This window comes from Pyxicephalus adspersus, chromosome 1, assembly GCF_032062135.1.
Source record: "Pyxicephalus adspersus chromosome 1, UCB_Pads_2.0, whole genome shotgun sequence".
Lineage (NCBI taxonomy): Eukaryota > Metazoa > Chordata > Amphibia > Anura > Pyxicephalidae > Pyxicephalus > Pyxicephalus adspersus.
In genome coordinates, this window is record NC_092858.1 from 144609520 (window position 1) to 144626902 (window position 17383).

At 35.9% G+C, this 17383-nt stretch overlaps 1 protein-coding gene across 1 annotated transcript in view; it reads left to right on the plus strand.

Moving 5' to 3' along the window:
* Window positions 1–17021, plus strand: part of LOC140334713 (sialate:O-sulfotransferase 1-like) — a 328520-nt gene extending 311499 nt beyond the window's left edge. The window contains exons 3-6 of the mRNA XM_072416987.1: window positions 7619–7796; window positions 14491–14655; window positions 14744–14944; window positions 16289–17021. Of these exons, the coding sequence (XP_072273088.1) occupies window positions 7619–7796; window positions 14491–14655; window positions 14744–14944; window positions 16289–16641 (897 nt within the window). The 3' untranslated portion in view covers window positions 16642–17021. The remainder of the gene's footprint in view (window positions 1–7618; window positions 7797–14490; window positions 14656–14743; window positions 14945–16288) is intronic.
* Window positions 17022–17383: the final 362 nt, after the last annotated feature.

Below are 17383 nucleotides of genomic sequence, written 5' to 3' on the forward strand. Positions count from 1 at the left end.
TATATGGCAGAGAAACTTTCACCTAATAAAATACATTTAAAAAAGGCATAATTTATCTCATTATATTCCAGTCTTGCCTCCCCTGTGCCGTCATTCTGACTGCTGGCAAGTATTCTCTTCCTTATCTTTTTATGGTGCCAGCTCTGCTCACCGAATGTACTGCGGAAAAAAAAACATTCTTTGCTATAGAGCAAACCATTCATTCACTGTACATGCTGCTCCTTGTATATTTCCGGAATGCTTCCTTTTTACAGCATCAGGTGTGAATGCATCATAATCTGCGCATTCACACCTGGCTCTGTAAACTGGGAGTGGTTATTGCTGCAGGACAGCTTTTTATTGTGTGGTTGAGTTCAGTAGTCAATTTTAGATGCTGTTCCATCCACAGAAAACTCTTTTGAGCTTTTGCAGTTTTATTATATTTGGAGATATACTCTTTTATTGTGTTATTTTGTTTTTTATTTTGTGTGCTGGTATTACTTTCAATTTTGGTTAAACTGGCTTTTATTTTGGCACCAAGGCTATCCCTTATTTTATTTGTCTTGCTGGTGAGTTTTTCACTGCTCTTTCCTTTGATGTTTATTAATTCTGGCAGTAAACTCCCTGTCTGTGCTCTTTACCTCTATTTTTGTTGGGTCTGGTCTTGCTCATCCAAATTGTCCTGCTGATGGCAAACTCTACAATGCTATACAATCAACCTCTTATTTAGTCAGTTGTAAAATAAGTTAACATTTGCCTAAACTCTGTGTGCCTGATTTAATAAAGCTCTACAAGGTTGGAGAGGAAAAACTTTGATTAGTGAAATTGGGTGATCCAGCCCTGGAATGGATCTGGTTAAGGATTGAAAACATTTGCTGGCAAATTGCAAATGACTTTGAAGAAATCCATTCAAGGTTTGCTGGATCACCCAGCTTCACTGATGAAAGTATATTCTCTGTATTCAGGTATTCAGCCTTGGAGATATATATATATCTATACAGTATATATACATAATATTATAATGATTAATAAATCAGGCTTTTTGTCTCTAGTATATTTTGGTTAATTCTCATTAAACATATCCTGCTGCTGTCAACTTTTATACTGCTCTATCACCTGATATCTCTTATTTCTTAATAAGAGTTTGAGTTACACATCTTAGCATGAGCAAGCATTGAAGCAACATCAGCTAATATTTTTGTGCAAGCCAAAGTGGGTCATTTACTATTCCATAACAAATATGCGTTTCTGCTAAAGCTTTTTAATCAAACTTAAATAAATCATATTGGGGTGCTGCTGCTGTATGTAAACCAAGCTAACTGTAATAGAAAAAAATCAGGGAGATCATAGAGAAGTCCCAGAGACCAGAGACAGAAGAATATATAAAATATAGGTATCATGATCCCAAGACTTAGCAGACTAATTCTTCCCAGTCATAAGGCTACTCTGCTTTAAGACCCCACAAGTCAGCAGCTTCAGAGATTATACCAGACTTGTAGCTGTTCCTTATATCTCCACTGTCCCAGGGAACCCTCTTCCCACCCAAGTACAACATAGTGATTTTTTTGCATCAGTACATATCCACCATAGCAGTGCTGGGTTCCACTTTGCCATTTTTTAAAATAATAGTTTGCATATTAGCTCCAAAAATGTCCAAAAAAAAACAGGATTTGCTACCTATAGACTTCAGCGAAACCAAAATTTCCCTGGACAAATGTATTACTACACCAGCACAGGATATAACTTACCATATATACTTATTTAAATAGGACCCAGACTGATGTCCCTACAGATTTCACAGATCCATTTTTCTTTTCATAGTCACGGTATATTTTATAATTAAAGCTGAAAAACAAAGCAAAGGTTATTTATATCTGCATTAGTTTTTGTTTTGAATCTGTGCCAAGGATCAATGAGAAAGAGCTAACTTCAAGTCATGGCCAAAGAAAGCACCAAGGATTAAAATGTTATTAAAATAATTTTTCAAAATGACTGCAAAGCATGAGACAGCATTCACAGGTTCTCTGTTCTGGCTGCACTGCATTTCTGTTGGTAAAGTTTAAGCATTTTCCTTCTGTTTTTTCTTCATTTAGCTACTTTACATTTTCTTTTTTGGCGAGTAAAAAAAAAATGGATACAAATGTGAAACAAAGCGATTAAGAGCATTTTTATGTTTCTCCTGTGGGTTTTTTTTTTTTGTAATTTAACTTATGTCGTCTTTTATCTGTTTTAACTTTATGGGTCAATTACATGTATAAATTACAGGTGCTTAATGGAAATATACTGCTAACCATTATAGCATTGTAACTGCTTTTGGATAATTTGTACAGCTAACATGGTTCTAGATTTGTTATGTAATTAGCAATAAATAAGGCCTGAATTGTTGGATTACTTTCTTTTGTTCCACCTAGTAAAACAAATCAGTTTTAAAGTTTATGTGGTATTGCAGGCGTGATGACAGGAAAGTAAAATATACCCTGCAAAGTTGAAGTAACTGAAATAGATACATGTATCTATATTGCCAATGAAAATGGGGTATTTCTTATAGTTTGGGTTGATTGCTGCAAGGTGCTACATATTTATTTTAATTATCCCAAAGTAAATCTCCAGGTATGTCATCCTCTCAGTGATTAGTGAATTACCTTTAGCTTCATTTTCTGGCAATGAAAAAGAGTGTTTACAGAATTCCAAAGCCAATGCTGAAATTTCACAAAACTTCGCAGTTAAAGGCATGATGGCTGTTTTGATTTGTATAGCTTCATTCAGACATTTCATTGTAGAGATCCCAAAAGTAAACAGCTTCTTCTGAATCAGGAATAAAATCATCAAATCAGTCAGGGACAATATATTCATATATCAAAATGTGAATATAGAGGTGACAGTTGTTTTCCACTAAATCAGGTTCTCATCAGGATCTCATGCTTAGATAGCAGCTGTAGAAAATCTTGCTTTTCTAAACTACAATTAGGTAAACCCTGGAACAATCTGCAGGATTTTTAGAGGGCTCTTTCACTCACTCCATCATAACCCCCCCAAAAAAAAGACCAGTGCAGCTCAAACATCCCTGATCAAATTCTGTTCTTAGCTAGAAAAAGATGTGAAACAGAACATGAATTGTTTTTATGATTATAGATATCCCAATTAAAAAGCCCATGCCAGCTATACCAATAAGTAGAAGTGGATTACCATTAGGCTGGGGGCATACTCTGGGCATATAGATGGAATAGTCATTATCAGTGTTTTTAACCAACATGTACACAGCATTTACTCAATATTCACTCATTTTCCATTTAAAAATCATAGTAGAGAATGAATGAAACTTTTCTCTTTGTGATATTTACAAAACATCATGGTCACGTGTATTTGTTTATGAACAATTTGATTATGATTGTGTGTACAATGGGATATAACATGACTGTTGATATATATTATATGACTAATTTGTCAATGACAGGTTTAGGTTTAGATATAGGTTCAGCCAATTCAGCCATTGGATGTTGACAACTGTAGGCATTGGCTGAGCCATATGCCTGTCATTGACAGGTACAGAGTAGACTCAGCTAGTCAATCCAGTTGGTGGATTATGTCAATATTAGTTGCAAAAATTATTAACAATAATTATATTTCATAAAATATTTTCTATTGGGTTGTGTGTTTATTTCTAGCCCTGATTTAGCCTTTTCTGAGAATAGGTAAGGTGTACAGTACATTCGGGTGAAGGGGTGGGCATCTGGAGGACCCCTTATTTTATTAACTCTAGTTTTAAAATTTCTGCTTTCCTCTCATGGATGCTACAGTAAAACACTTCCTTAAAATTTTTTTCATGTTTCTTTCTCTGTGCTGATTCTTAGTGCTGAAACGTTTTAATGTGTTGAGGAGACACAAGTTTGTATTTATTTTCACCATAATAATATTAGTAAGAATACATAAAACATAAAAATGTTCAAATGTTCCCATTGAAGTCAATAGAGGCTGATTTTTGTTGGAAGAGTTGTTGTCTTATAGTGTTGTCTAATAATGCTGTATGGAGCTCTATATTTTTTTAATCAAGTCAATCCTCCAAGCATCCTACCTTTGTAAATAGTTGGGGTGTATTACTAACTGGATTTCAGCTTCAACTTCTGTTGATGAAAAACTGTTTACAGGGTTCTATAGCTCATGTCCACATTTACTGTATTCATTCCTCAGGGAGAGGGGGTGGACATCTGTGTGCCCCTTATTAGGTTAACTTCAGTCTGAAATATCGGACTACTTCTGTTGATCTGTTAATCAACATGTATTCTTTAATTCATCAGCATGTTACAGCCTTCTCCCAATGGATTCTAAAGAGGCGGAATCTTGCTAATAAAGTGCATCCATTTTCAAGTTTATTAGGCAAGCTGCTGTCATGAAAAGAGCACAGGCACTGCAATGGCGGTACAAATGCACAAAAAGGTTTCAAAGTATCATACAAGTTAATTAAAAAAAAACACCATGCTTAGAGATGCCCTAAAGATATATTTTAATAATAACAAAAACCTAAACCTATGGTTGACTCAAACCTCATCCCTGGATTGTATCATATATACATACATATATACAAAAAATAATATTCATACAAATATGAATACAAGATAATTTTAATGCACACCTGTACACAGATTTGGGACATTAAACAATTTGTATGTATAAACATGTCACCCTGACCTTTCTAGATGCTTTTTAGGAAGGTGTACTAAAAGATCTAAAATAACTATAATACTCCATCTTAGGCCATGTGTTGACAGGCTTTTGTTGTTAGCTGGGCACCAGAAGCATAAGGTGTTTTGTTTTATTGTATTGTTTAATAAATTAATATAAATTAATGGCATGCAGGATAAAACATATTCTCAAGCACATGTCCAACTGAGCTCATTAATAGACCAGTTTGAAATAAATATTGTATGTCATAGTGACTCTTTTTGAAGATAATTGAAGAAGACTAATTTATTTCAAGTCTGAGATGGGCTGAAACATGCCTAATGTGTACTATCTGATGAGTAATTTCCACACTTCTAGTTTATAACCAAGATATTTAAAGAAAAGAAAGAGAAGGGATAAGAAGAGCATTCCATGGGGAGAGTTCAGGACACCTCAACATGTTTTTTCCTTTACAAAAGGATTTTTAAAGAAAAGCATAATGGATAGAATAAAGGATGTTAGCAAATGCACAAATACCAAATGGAAGCATAGTGTTGTAAATATGTGCATCATGCATTTGACATTAAACCATAAAAGAAGCCAGAAATCAAGAGGATGAAAAATGGCAGATGGGAGCTGTGGTAAAAGGAGAGCATATGAATATATTTTGGACAGAGGAATAACAATGAATGTATGCACTTAAATATTAGTAATTTTATAAAAGCATGCTGCTAACACAGTGAACCATTTGTTTATGTTTATAAGCTTTGGAATATAATGTCATTATATATATATTATAATAATATAGCATTTGATTAATTTTGAGGCCCACATATATATATATATATATATATATATATATATTTCCCCAATAGTATAAGACTAGTTCCCACAGTGAATTTGTTTTGGTATAGTTGTATCTTAAAATTTTTTATCTAGGAGTTTGGGCAGGTTCCTGGATATGTATTGTGAGAGATTAACGTTAAATGGTAGGATGCCAAAGAGGCAACACCACATGACAGCACTGTGTAATATATATATATATATATATATATATAAATATATATATATATATAAATATATATATAGATATATGTAAAAAAAAAAAATATATATATATATATATATATATATTGTGACAGAGTGTCACAATATATATACAAGAATGTCAGGGAAAGTGTTATGGTAAAAAGGCTCCAGGGAATAGAGAGTAGATAGGCTTGTGTAAGTTGCTAGGAAGAAACCAGGTTCTTTTGGGCCCTGGAGCCGGCCACCAAGGGAGTGAAAGGGTGGGTTCCTTGGCCCAACCCAATCCTGACTGGGTTAATATGCACCTGCACTCAGGTGCAAGGTGAGGAGGAAGTAATCAGCAGGAGGGATCTAGGCAGAGATTGAGCAGTCAGAGGCTAAGAGAGAGCCAGAGTGTTAGAGGCTGAGAGAGAGCCAGAGTGTTCCAGGCTGAGAGAGAGCCAGAGTGTTCCAGGCTGAGAGAGAGCCAGAGTGTTTAAGGCTGAGAGAGAGCCAGAGTGTTCCAGGCTGAGAGAGAGCCAGAGTGTTCCAGGCTGAGAGAGAGCCAGAGGGTTCCAGGCTCAGAGAGTGCCCGAGGGTTCCAGGCTGAGAGAGAGCCATAGGGTTCCAGGAAAGCCAGTGGCCAAACAATACTACAATACTGTGAGTGGAACAGTACTGATATAGTAAATGTGTTAGTAAGAGAGGGCACCTAAGTGAAGTAGCCAGAGGCCCAGCCAGGCTACTGTTTATTGTTTTTGCGGTGAAGCTGTGGAGTGTGCTGTAACACTAGCCTAAACAAATAAAAACTGCTGTTATTTTGGACTTTTGGAGTCTGCTGCCTCCAATCTGCCCTGTAAGCATCCCATTACCATAAGCAACCCCCAGTAAAATACCACAATATATATATTATTCTATGAAGGTGAGTACTTATATTTTAGTACATAAGTGGTAAAGGTTTAAGTTCTTCTTGCTGGACTTCATTGTCAGCAGTACCAATTTGTGCTTATTTTTTACTCTATACAAGAAAATATCAAATACACACGAGAAGTAAAAAAAAAAAAAAAAAAAGTCTAAGAAAACTATTGAGCCATTTTATTTTTGGAAAAAGAAGGAAAAAGACAAAATATTGAAAGAAAAAAAGTGGGATATCCTGCAATAGCCTGCATATAAACATCCTGATGTGAGAATGTACAATCTAAAGTTGCAGACTTTCATCATCTCACTCTGCAGGATCACTAACTGGCACTCTCCTGGTACTCTTATCACAGAAATATTCCCAATGAGGTAGCCATTCCAACATTGTTGTTTTTAAGTCATACATAAAGATAATTCGGTAACACTATAAATACTAAGTTATGTATGTTATAATAATAATGCTTGCTTTGCTTTTATTTGCAATGTCTAAATGTTTTCTTTCGGCTTTATGATTAGCTGTTTGTTACAGTAAATTTTGTTCCATCTTTCTTCTAGCAGAGTAACAAGCAACTTTATACGTCTGACCATAGACATGTCCTAAAATAATAGGCCATAAGGACATGTGGGTGATGTTGCACATCAAAGTGGCTTTATTACCATCTATTTTGCCCTATGGAGGTTGATTTGGTTCAAACCTACAGTGAAAATGAACATTAAAAAAAAGACAGTTTGAATCTGGTTGCTACAGGGCAATAGAGACAGTTTGATCTCATCCATTATGCTTTCGGTCAACATTAAATAGCTGTCAGGCCTGACTTTTATCGGTATATGACATTTCTGTAATAACTTTAGTCTGAAATCTATATTACAATAGGCTGGGTAACCTTTGTTTTATTATTTTTAAATGCTTACAGGAACTAATAGATTTACAAAAGACAGATGTATTCTGAAATGCATAGTTTTAGAAAATTAAATTGACATAACAGACTTTGTAAGCTGGAATTGTCTAGCCCACTTGTGTCTAATATTATATCTTTCTGTTTTTCGTACACAGGAATATCCTTTGGCAATTATTCGTGGGCTGGAATGCTTCTGTGGATACCCGACAGTTCAGTTTAACCTCTATGAACGCCTGGATGACTCTCTGTGCACTGGGACTCTGAACGACAGCCTTGGATCAGAGGTCCTGAGGGAGGACAACTACTGTTCTGTCTACCAGACACCCATACAAGGTAACATGATTATTGGTTTTTTAGAAGATAGAACAATAACTACTAGTACAGAAGTCAGGCTGTGAGTTTAGAAAATTATGCATAACACAGTAGGACCTTGCAGTAATTAGGATCCCATTCACCATCACAAATAGCAGCTTTATAGTTGAAAAAATAAATGTAGTTAAAAAGCTATTAAATAAACTAAGCTTACCTTTGTCTTTCACCCATGGTGCCTTGGCCGGGGTGATGTCCTGCTCCATCTGGTGAATGCCAGGCATGTGGGTACTGTGCTGTAGCATCTTCTCTAAAGATTCTGTATACTCAGCATTCCTAAGGAACCCACTGGGAAACATAAGTATGGGTAATAACATAATTTCATTACAGTTTTTCTTTTTAAATGTGATGATATGATGGAGAATTATTAAGTGGAACTTATAATGTACTTCAAGCTCCACTTTTATGGCCTTGTATTCAGATGGAAAAAATGGTTATAAGCACTTGCAAACCATAAGCTTTCATTTCCAGCAGCTTTTTGTAAGCCTTAAAAAGTACCCTTGAACTTCTGCTGTGGGTAGAGCTGAAAATAAAACATCACCATCTATTTTTAAAGGCAACTAGTGCACCAAATTTTGAATAGTAAAGATTTGTTTAGCTTTCCCTTAAGCCCTATTAGGATCTCTGGTTGAAAATTGCAGCTGTTACCAACTGTAAGCCACCCCTTTGTATGAGTCAAATGCAGAGTTTGACAACTGCTTTGTCGTACGGTTGGGCGAGGTTCACTGTCACTGAATGCGACTGAGGTGTAGTTCTTCAAGGAGGAAAGACAACCAAGTCACAAAAAGTGACTTATTGCTTTCAAGAACTGCATTGCAATCCGCTTCAGCTGCATACAAACACGTGCAAAACATGGTTGAGCCTATGTTAGAATGCTTTGAAAGTTTGAAATTGCCCTCACATCTTTCCCAGTTACCCGCAACTCTCTTTGTGAATCAAAGACCCTCAAGGGCTGATAAGCTTCCAGTCTTCTGCCTTCCAGCAAACAAATGACAACAACTAATGAAGTCAGATGAAGCCTGCATCAGGTGGCATGTATGTATTTTATCAGGAAAAGCTTGCAAGTCAACATTCTACTCTAAACCAACATGTACCTAAAGGAATATGAATTCTGCCATTGCTGACGCTACCTGCAGAAAACACCAGTTTCTTAGATTTCTGACCTCAAACAAGATCCACAACAGTGTAGTTCTCCTTTTCCATTATTGGTTCATGATTAGTGACCATTTTAAGGAATATCAAAATCCACATACATATTTTTTAATTTTAAACACAATAATACAAATACACGCCAGATGTTAATTAAAAATAATTTTAAATTGTATAAGAGCATAATCATGTGATCAAAAATAGGTGGCATAGTACAGTAAAACGTAATAGAAACCATACATATTTCCAAAGGCTCGCATTCCAGTGATATAAATCTTCTGATAACAAGAGAGAGTAATCTTTCCTCAGTTTTTTCAGTCTATAGTTGATCTTAGCACATCATGCAAGGATTGTGTGTTTTATGAAACTGGCCTTTATTTGTGCTCAGATCTAGAAATGTTTATAGAGTATGTCCATAAAGGTTAATACAAACATTAAGGCAATCATAAAATTTCAACTTTGCAATAAAATCCAGTAATAAAGATTAGACATTTGAGGGATTGTAATTGAAACTTTGATTTATTTTCACTATCTTCATGTGACTAAATTTAGTATCTCCTATTGACCTTGCGTAGCAAAATCTGACATCCCAAAGACCTCATTATGAATAATAATGAGCTCAATGACAGTTGTAATATGTGGCAATTTAAAACATATGAAAGCAATAAGAGCTGGTATATCCTCCAAATATTAATCCCTCAACTGTTAAGAATTTATTTTCTAGATTTAGTATAAATGTTTAAAAACTGAAGCCATTTTTCTATTTTTATTATGCATTACTAAAAGCAATTATGTCGTGGGTACATGAACTGGAATGTTTTTTTTATCTTGCTTTTTGGAAAGCACCCACTACTCTTACACTGATGTATGATGTTTGAAGTTGAATAATACCTGCGTGTCACACTGGAATGACTCTGAAAAGACTGCATCTCCATACAGTAATTGCTTCTCTCTAACAGAGAAAAGAACTGATGTGTAATGTTCACAGTAGATATCCCATGTAGTTTATCTATTGTTTAATCATAGATAAGGAAACCAATATAAGGGCAATATGAACATTTGCTACCATGTAGCCTGTCTGGGTTGTAGAACTGAATGACATTACTTTGTGCCACATGGTTTCATAGGTATTATTTATTTTCTTCAGCCCTTGTCAAAAAACAGTGGAACTTGTGCATTTTCTATAAGAATGTTTATAGCGTATAGACGTCTAGGGAAAAAAGCCAGGAGAGAAGAGATATCTCATCAAATGTGTTGGAGCCTGCATAAGATTGTGACAATTAGAAGGTTGAAACAATTATACCCAGTGCAAACAATGCATGTTTGTTTCATAATACAGAAAGAAAGCTACAACGTTTTTTAGAAAATACATAACTCCTACCCTGTTTCCCCTATGATAAGGCACTGTCTTATATTTTTTTAAATGCCAAAATATGCCCTAGGTCTTATTTTCAGGGGGATGTCTTATTTTTCCATGAAGAAGACTACAGTACACATTTATTGTTGAAAATCACTCATGTGCCATTCATTGTCCCCTTCTGATCACTTTGTGCCATTCATTGTCCCCTTCTGATCACTCATGTGCCATTGATAGTCCCCTTCTGATCAGTCATGTGCCATTGATTGTCCCCTTTCTGACCACTCATGTGCCATTAATTGTCCCCTTTCTGATCACTCATGTGCCATTGGGGGCACACCGGCCAGTTGCGGACCATTGCAGGCTCAGGCGGTGGGCAGGTTGTTTTTTTGAACGGGCAAGTTCTGAAATTAGTGGTCCACGAGCTCCAAATGGTTGGGGACCACTGACCTACATGGCCTAACTCTTTACTGGGTATGTGTGGAACTGGAACAGTGAAAACTGCACAGTTCCATGGAAATTAAGGTATTTCAATGGAATACATGGAAGAGGGGGCAAGGGTAATAAGCAAAGTGAAAAAATAATGTATTATTTTTTTACAACTAATAGTAACACTGCTTGTGCCCATGTACTAATGAAACAAATACCTTTAAAAACTAAAACTAAGAAATTAATAGTCAGAATAAAACCCTGTACCGACATCAGATTTCCATTGCTGGAAACAATCCTTTGCATTTGTTTCCAGTGATTGGAGACTGAAAAAGTGATGTGCACACATCACAGTGCTCTTCTATGGAGAGAGGAAGATGATAGAACGGCATCCTGTAATGGCTTTGTTGATGACTTAAGTTGTTTGCCATCATTGGTGAACTTGTTTGGATTGTTAAAGGTAAAAAATACCATGTAAACCACATGCGAGCGCCAATTGATATAGTTATCATAGTAAAGGATAGTCAATTTAGCCTTTATGGTAGGCAAGTCAAATAATTGGCTAAAGTAATTAACATTTTTTCTTTATACTTTCAGTTCTTCAGATAAATAGGTAATTGCCATGTTATAAGAGGGGATGAATAATATAGGGGGGAAAATAAAATTTGATAAGGCCTACAGTTTGTTGACTAGTCCATAAATACATGGAATAGTTGACAATTCTGTAATTCTAATACTTTCTGCCCCCAGAAAGGTCCAGCTTAATCTATGATTTTTGGTCTTGAAAAGAATCCCTAAATGATGTCCCTGAATATTATCTGAGTGCAATTACTATTTCCATGTGACTTGAGTAAAGCTTATTATAAAGATTTGACCTCAGGCGAGTTTTTTCTACACAAATGCAACTATATGCAAATATAGTGTCAATGGAATGGATTCTCTTCAGCAATGTATTCAGTAGCTTTTATTAAGCTCTCATGTATGCATCTGGAGCACAGACCCCACATTTGTCCTGGCATCAAGGATATTGATTTGTTAAATAATAACTTGGTGACACATTTTCACCTCCATGCTTTTCACAGATGAAATAACCGTGCTTTGACACAAGTCAGAGCCACCAAGTAAATCTTTTTCAATAATTCATGCATCCTTAGGCATAGCTGCTTGTTCTTTGTATCAGCTTATCCACTGAGCAGAGCTGGAGCTTGATTCCCAGTCCAGCTGAGGGAGAGAATGCTTTCTCTAATAAACAATCTTAGTGGGTCACAGGTCTCTTGTTATTCTAACATGCTGCATTATAAAAAACTAGCTCCTTGTCTTGCAATGATGTGTTGATGAACTTAATGAAGGAGCACAGCTTTTGAATTTCCTCTGAATAAAATGTGCTGTGAAATAAGCAAGACAGACAGCACACATAACAAGTGTTTGTATTACATCCTTTGTCTGTGTGAAGCCAATGCCCCTGATTCATCAAGCAAAATCGGATTATCGGTCGCGCATTCGTATTAGCGATCCGGAATCGTGCGCGATCGCGCTATTCAACAACTGAAAAAGCTCGCGCTTATCCGACAGCCGCGCGTACGTTCGCGCTTCCAGCGATCGCGGATTTCAATGATGAATCAGGGGCAATGCCTCACCGGATCTAAGAAATAACCAAAAGCAACAATTCAATATGATTTATTTGAAAAATAAAATGTTGATCGAAAGTATACAAATGAAAGGTTAAAAGCAATCTTTGGGGCCAATGTACAACCATATTATACTTTAAATAGGACCTGTTCCTATATTAAATATAAAATGTTTACGAGTGGTTTAAGTGGTAATCTTATCCATATGTTGCTTTAGTTTGCTGCCTATTGGCTCTCATTGACTGCCAGTCATTGTCGCTAATCCCTGAACTTTGCTTCTGCTGTTCTATGTGCCCTGTTTTTCCTTATGTATTCCTAATAATGTACAGTAAGAGATTAAATTGTAAATCCATCAGAGATCTCCCTTTTAAATGATCAGACTGCCTTTATGGAGCTTTGATTACAGTAAATATCTTGCCATTAGAGTTCCAAATACAAATAAAAAAAATTCAATCTGATTCCATCATCTCAAACCTTTAGGTGGATCTGTCCTTAAAGAAAACTGGTTCTTTATATATATAGTTATGAAGTAACTTGTTCACTGGATAGAAGCAATATTAGGAGCATGTTCTCATCCTTTATGTATTTTCCACTGTATTGTTTGTATTGCAAGATCAAGTAAATGATAAATACCTACATGATATTGTGAATCGATCAACACCCATCCAACCCTATAGGTATAGCACTACCTGATGGTTACAATTACACACTAGGCATAGTTGTGTTGTAAAAATGCAGGCAGTGCTTCTTTTGGTTGCTTATTAATAGGAACACTCTCCTGTGTTCCTTTTGATAGCCTGTTGGAATGGCACGAAGGGATGGAGGTGTTCGATCAAAGTGGAGCTCCATTCATGCTCAATGTATGATATATATAATAATTAAACCTAGATTGGAGATGTCCCAGTTGTTCAAAGATTTACATTTTTTTTAAATGTTTTTATTTCATCTTCCATGTAATCTGTTGAGAAAATGGATGAGTGTATAGCTATCTTTACACTATACACAGCCATGGATTTACCAACGCTGCCCAAAATTGACAACACTCAGGCCTGGTAACTGGTCACCTAAACATTCAGGCCTGAAAAAACAATGTAATAACAATATAAACATACAGATAGTCCCCGGGTTACATACGAGATAGGGACTGTAGATTTGTACTTAAGTTGAATTTGTATGTGAGTTGGAACAGGTACAATATTTGAAATAATGCAATTAGGACAGATTTTTGTTTCAACATAATATTAGGCAGTGAGGTGCCAGTTACTGTATAAAATCCTCACTGTGAGTTAATCAGAAAAAAAACTTTATGGAGCCTAGACATCCATAAACTTCTGGAGCAAGCTGTGCTTTGATATGCAAAAAGAAACATTAAAGAGTTACAGGATGTTACAGATCAGCACCATTCTTAAGATCAACCACAACATTAGCTGGGTTTAGCAAACCACCCCCTCCAAGCCTCCGTCCTATCCTGCACACGAGGGAGCAGGCAAGCACTGTTCGTTCATACCTAGGAGGTGTCCGTATGTCAGATGTCCCTAACTGATATATACATATCAGTCTGTCTATGTCTCAGTATGCTATTTTGTGACCAGAGTCTATTTTGTGACCAGGGCAAAAAAAAGAAAAACAGGCAATACAAGATTTATTTTTTCTTTCTTTTTACTTCCTTAACATGGAAATTGTTGCCTGCAAAACCCCTCCCTCTTACCTGAAATAAGTGTGAGTTTTTTAACTTGGCCTAGTGAATGCAGTCTGTCAGGGGAGCTTCATCTCATTCCCTAATCCGAGTGAATTATCCCTTGTATAGGGATAATTAATTGTCTATGTGAACAGCCTAATCTGTTTTAGTACATCAACCTGGTAATATATTGTATAAATAGCAAGGCCTGTTTGTTTTTAAATAATACTGTGTGAACTACAGTATTCAAATTTTTTCATTTAGTAGCTATCAAGTCAAGTCTCTGGCAAGTCCTAATTTCCATGAGTTGGGTATTGCATGCATATATTTACAGTTTATACTTTTATTGGCTATTTCAAACTGATTTATATATGTGTACCTACTTGATAATTTATATCAGATTTTTTTCTCTTGAAGATACAAGATGTACAACTCGAAAGTTCTTACCTACAAAGTCTAAAGTGTTTGTGGCCTTGTCAAGCTTTCCTGGAGCTGGGAACACATGGGTGAGACACTTGATAGAACATGCTACTGGATACTACACTGGAAGTTACTACTTTGATGGGACTCTGTACAACAAAGGTGAGTCTGCTCAGAGTTGGCCAGTTGACTAAGAAGGTTCATATTTAATCATGTTCATGAAATAACCAGCTGCTTTTGTTTCACAAAGGTTTTAAAGGAGAAAAAGATCACTGGAGGAGTGGCCGAACCATATGTGTCAAAACCCACGAGAGTGGCAAAAGAGAGATTGAAATGTACGATTCCTCCATTTTACTCATCCGCAACCCCTACAAAGCATTGATGGCAGAATTCAACAGAAAGTGTGCAGGACACCTGGGATATGCAACTGAAAGACACTGGAATAGTAAAGGTGAGATATAATGTATAAAACACACAGTTCTAGAATACTTAGAAGTAAAGCCTGGACTAAAATCCAGAATGAGACAATGGACTGCTGATTTCCAATGAAAGCTAGTTAAAATTCTTTTATTGTATTACAAAAATCATTGGTCAGCTAAAATGGACAGGGCGATGATGTATACAGTATATTTTTTGTATAATGGTTCTTGAACACAACAGTGGAGAGAGATGTGCTGTAGAAGGAAAACATGCCATAGTTCTGGTTATTAATAAAATGGCCACACGTTGTCAAAAGCACTTCTGCTCCTGTATTCCTGCCATTTCTTTCAGAAAACTCTTTTGTTGTCATAAGTTGGGCAGCACATTGTGTGAACTGACTTCTTAGCCTATAGTAAGCTCATGGTAAACCATGCACAGAAGGGGGTTAGCAGTGAGGACCATTGTAGGAGATGGAGTCTACTATTTTTAGCCCTGATACAGAATACAAAGTTCTATAAATAGACTCATTCTAAAGAATTGTAGTGAAAAAAGAGAAAAGTAACTGTATTTCCAAGGGCAAAGAAAACAAGAACACAGCTTGAGCCAACACACAAAGTAAAGATAGAAAAGAGTGAAAAAGAAAGACATGGAATAAACAAATTGGATATCCAACAGGCATGCAGATCTAAATAATGTTTTCCGTTTCTCATTTGCATACCCAACAAAAGTAAATGACTTGTATTTATAATTATTTAAATGCCACACTTTGTTGCAGTAACACGACTTACAGCTATGGATGAATCACATCATAACTGACAGCAGGATGCAAATGCTTAAAGAATCTTGATGTTTCTTTGAAGCTTTCTATATATGGAACAATAAACATATATAAAACAATGATCAGGGTGAACAGCACACCTGCATCCAAATACAGGGATTTGTCCATTACATCTCACATATACATCAAAGAACAAACAAGGGTTGCAACTTTTGCTTCTTCTTGCTTTTATTTTAAAACTTTGTTCATTACATACAATCAAGGGGCAATAGTTTCAAGCTGTATACAGTCCATAGCACTTTATCAGGCCAAGAAGGAATCTTACATTGTACCTCTAGCAGCATTTCCTAAATAGTAATTATTGGGCACCAATCAGATATTAAACTCTGTAACAAGATGGTAGTTTCCCATGAGGGGAATTCTACGTTTCAGTGAACACAGAATCAGATTTTTTGTTATCTATTTATGCACAGGCAAATTATTAGCTGAATTGTTCATATTTGACTACAGTAAACAAGGGTTGTTTTTAAAATGCCAATAAATAGTCAAGGGAATCTATCCCTACTGTAAATAATTTTCTTCTATCTTTTTCCTTAGAATGGCCAGAATTTGTTAATAGCTATGCATCCTGGTGGGCCTCACATGCTTTGGATTGGCTTCAGTATGGGAAGAAGCTGTTGGTAGTTCACTATGAAGACTTGAAGAAGGACCTTATTGGAAAATTAAGGGAAATGGTAGCTTTTCTCAAACTACCAATAAACGAGGATCGTTTCCTTTGTGTGGAGAACAACAAGGATGGGAACTTCAAACGTCTAGGCTCCAATCACCTGGTCTTGGATCCTTTTACGAGAGAGATGAAGGAATTGATTGATGGATATATCAGGACGGTAGATAAAGCACTTAGATTCAGGAACTTTACAGGCTTACCAGACGAATATATGCCAAGATGATATCTAGAGGACAAGCTTTTCCAAAACTGATTACATTAATGACTATTGCAAACTCTCTCCACTGTTCTTTGTGCTTCAGAAAAACTCAGTGTTTGAAATAGAGTCAGAGTATAGAATAGTAGAGAGCCAACTATAGACCAAGGCTGAAGCTTTTAGCATATTTTATATAGATGTGTCTCATTTCTACCAATTGCTGAAAGTTCTACACAGTGTCTACTGGAACTGGTTCTTTGTTGAATTGTGCTGCCTTCTAGCAATACTTTTCAAGAGTAGTATCAGTTGTGGTACCTGAATCTGAGATCTGTCATGATTTTGTTTTCTGTTAAAAAAAATAAAAATAAAGGTTGAAGCAGAAAAGGACATATTTTCATTAAACCTGACCTGTGTGTGTATAGATATGTATTTATATTATTTCATTTCCTGGAGCCAAAAAGAAATTGAACTGTGAGTCACAGCTGAAAGGTTGGAGCAAAAGGTTGCTATATTCATGGTGGGCTGACATAATGCTATAGGTGAGGTAGTGTGCAAGGTACTAGATAGAAGAATAATATGAGCATAAAGGGAAAATTTGTGATAACCATTCAAGAAACCATTAGTTGTTTATTAAAATAATAAAAATCAATTTCACTCTAGTTTTATATGATAAATTACTAATCATTTGGTTCAAGTGTATAGGTTGCTTTAACAATTGTGTTGCTACTGGAAAAACAAAATCTTATCCTGCCCAAAACTGCATATCCTG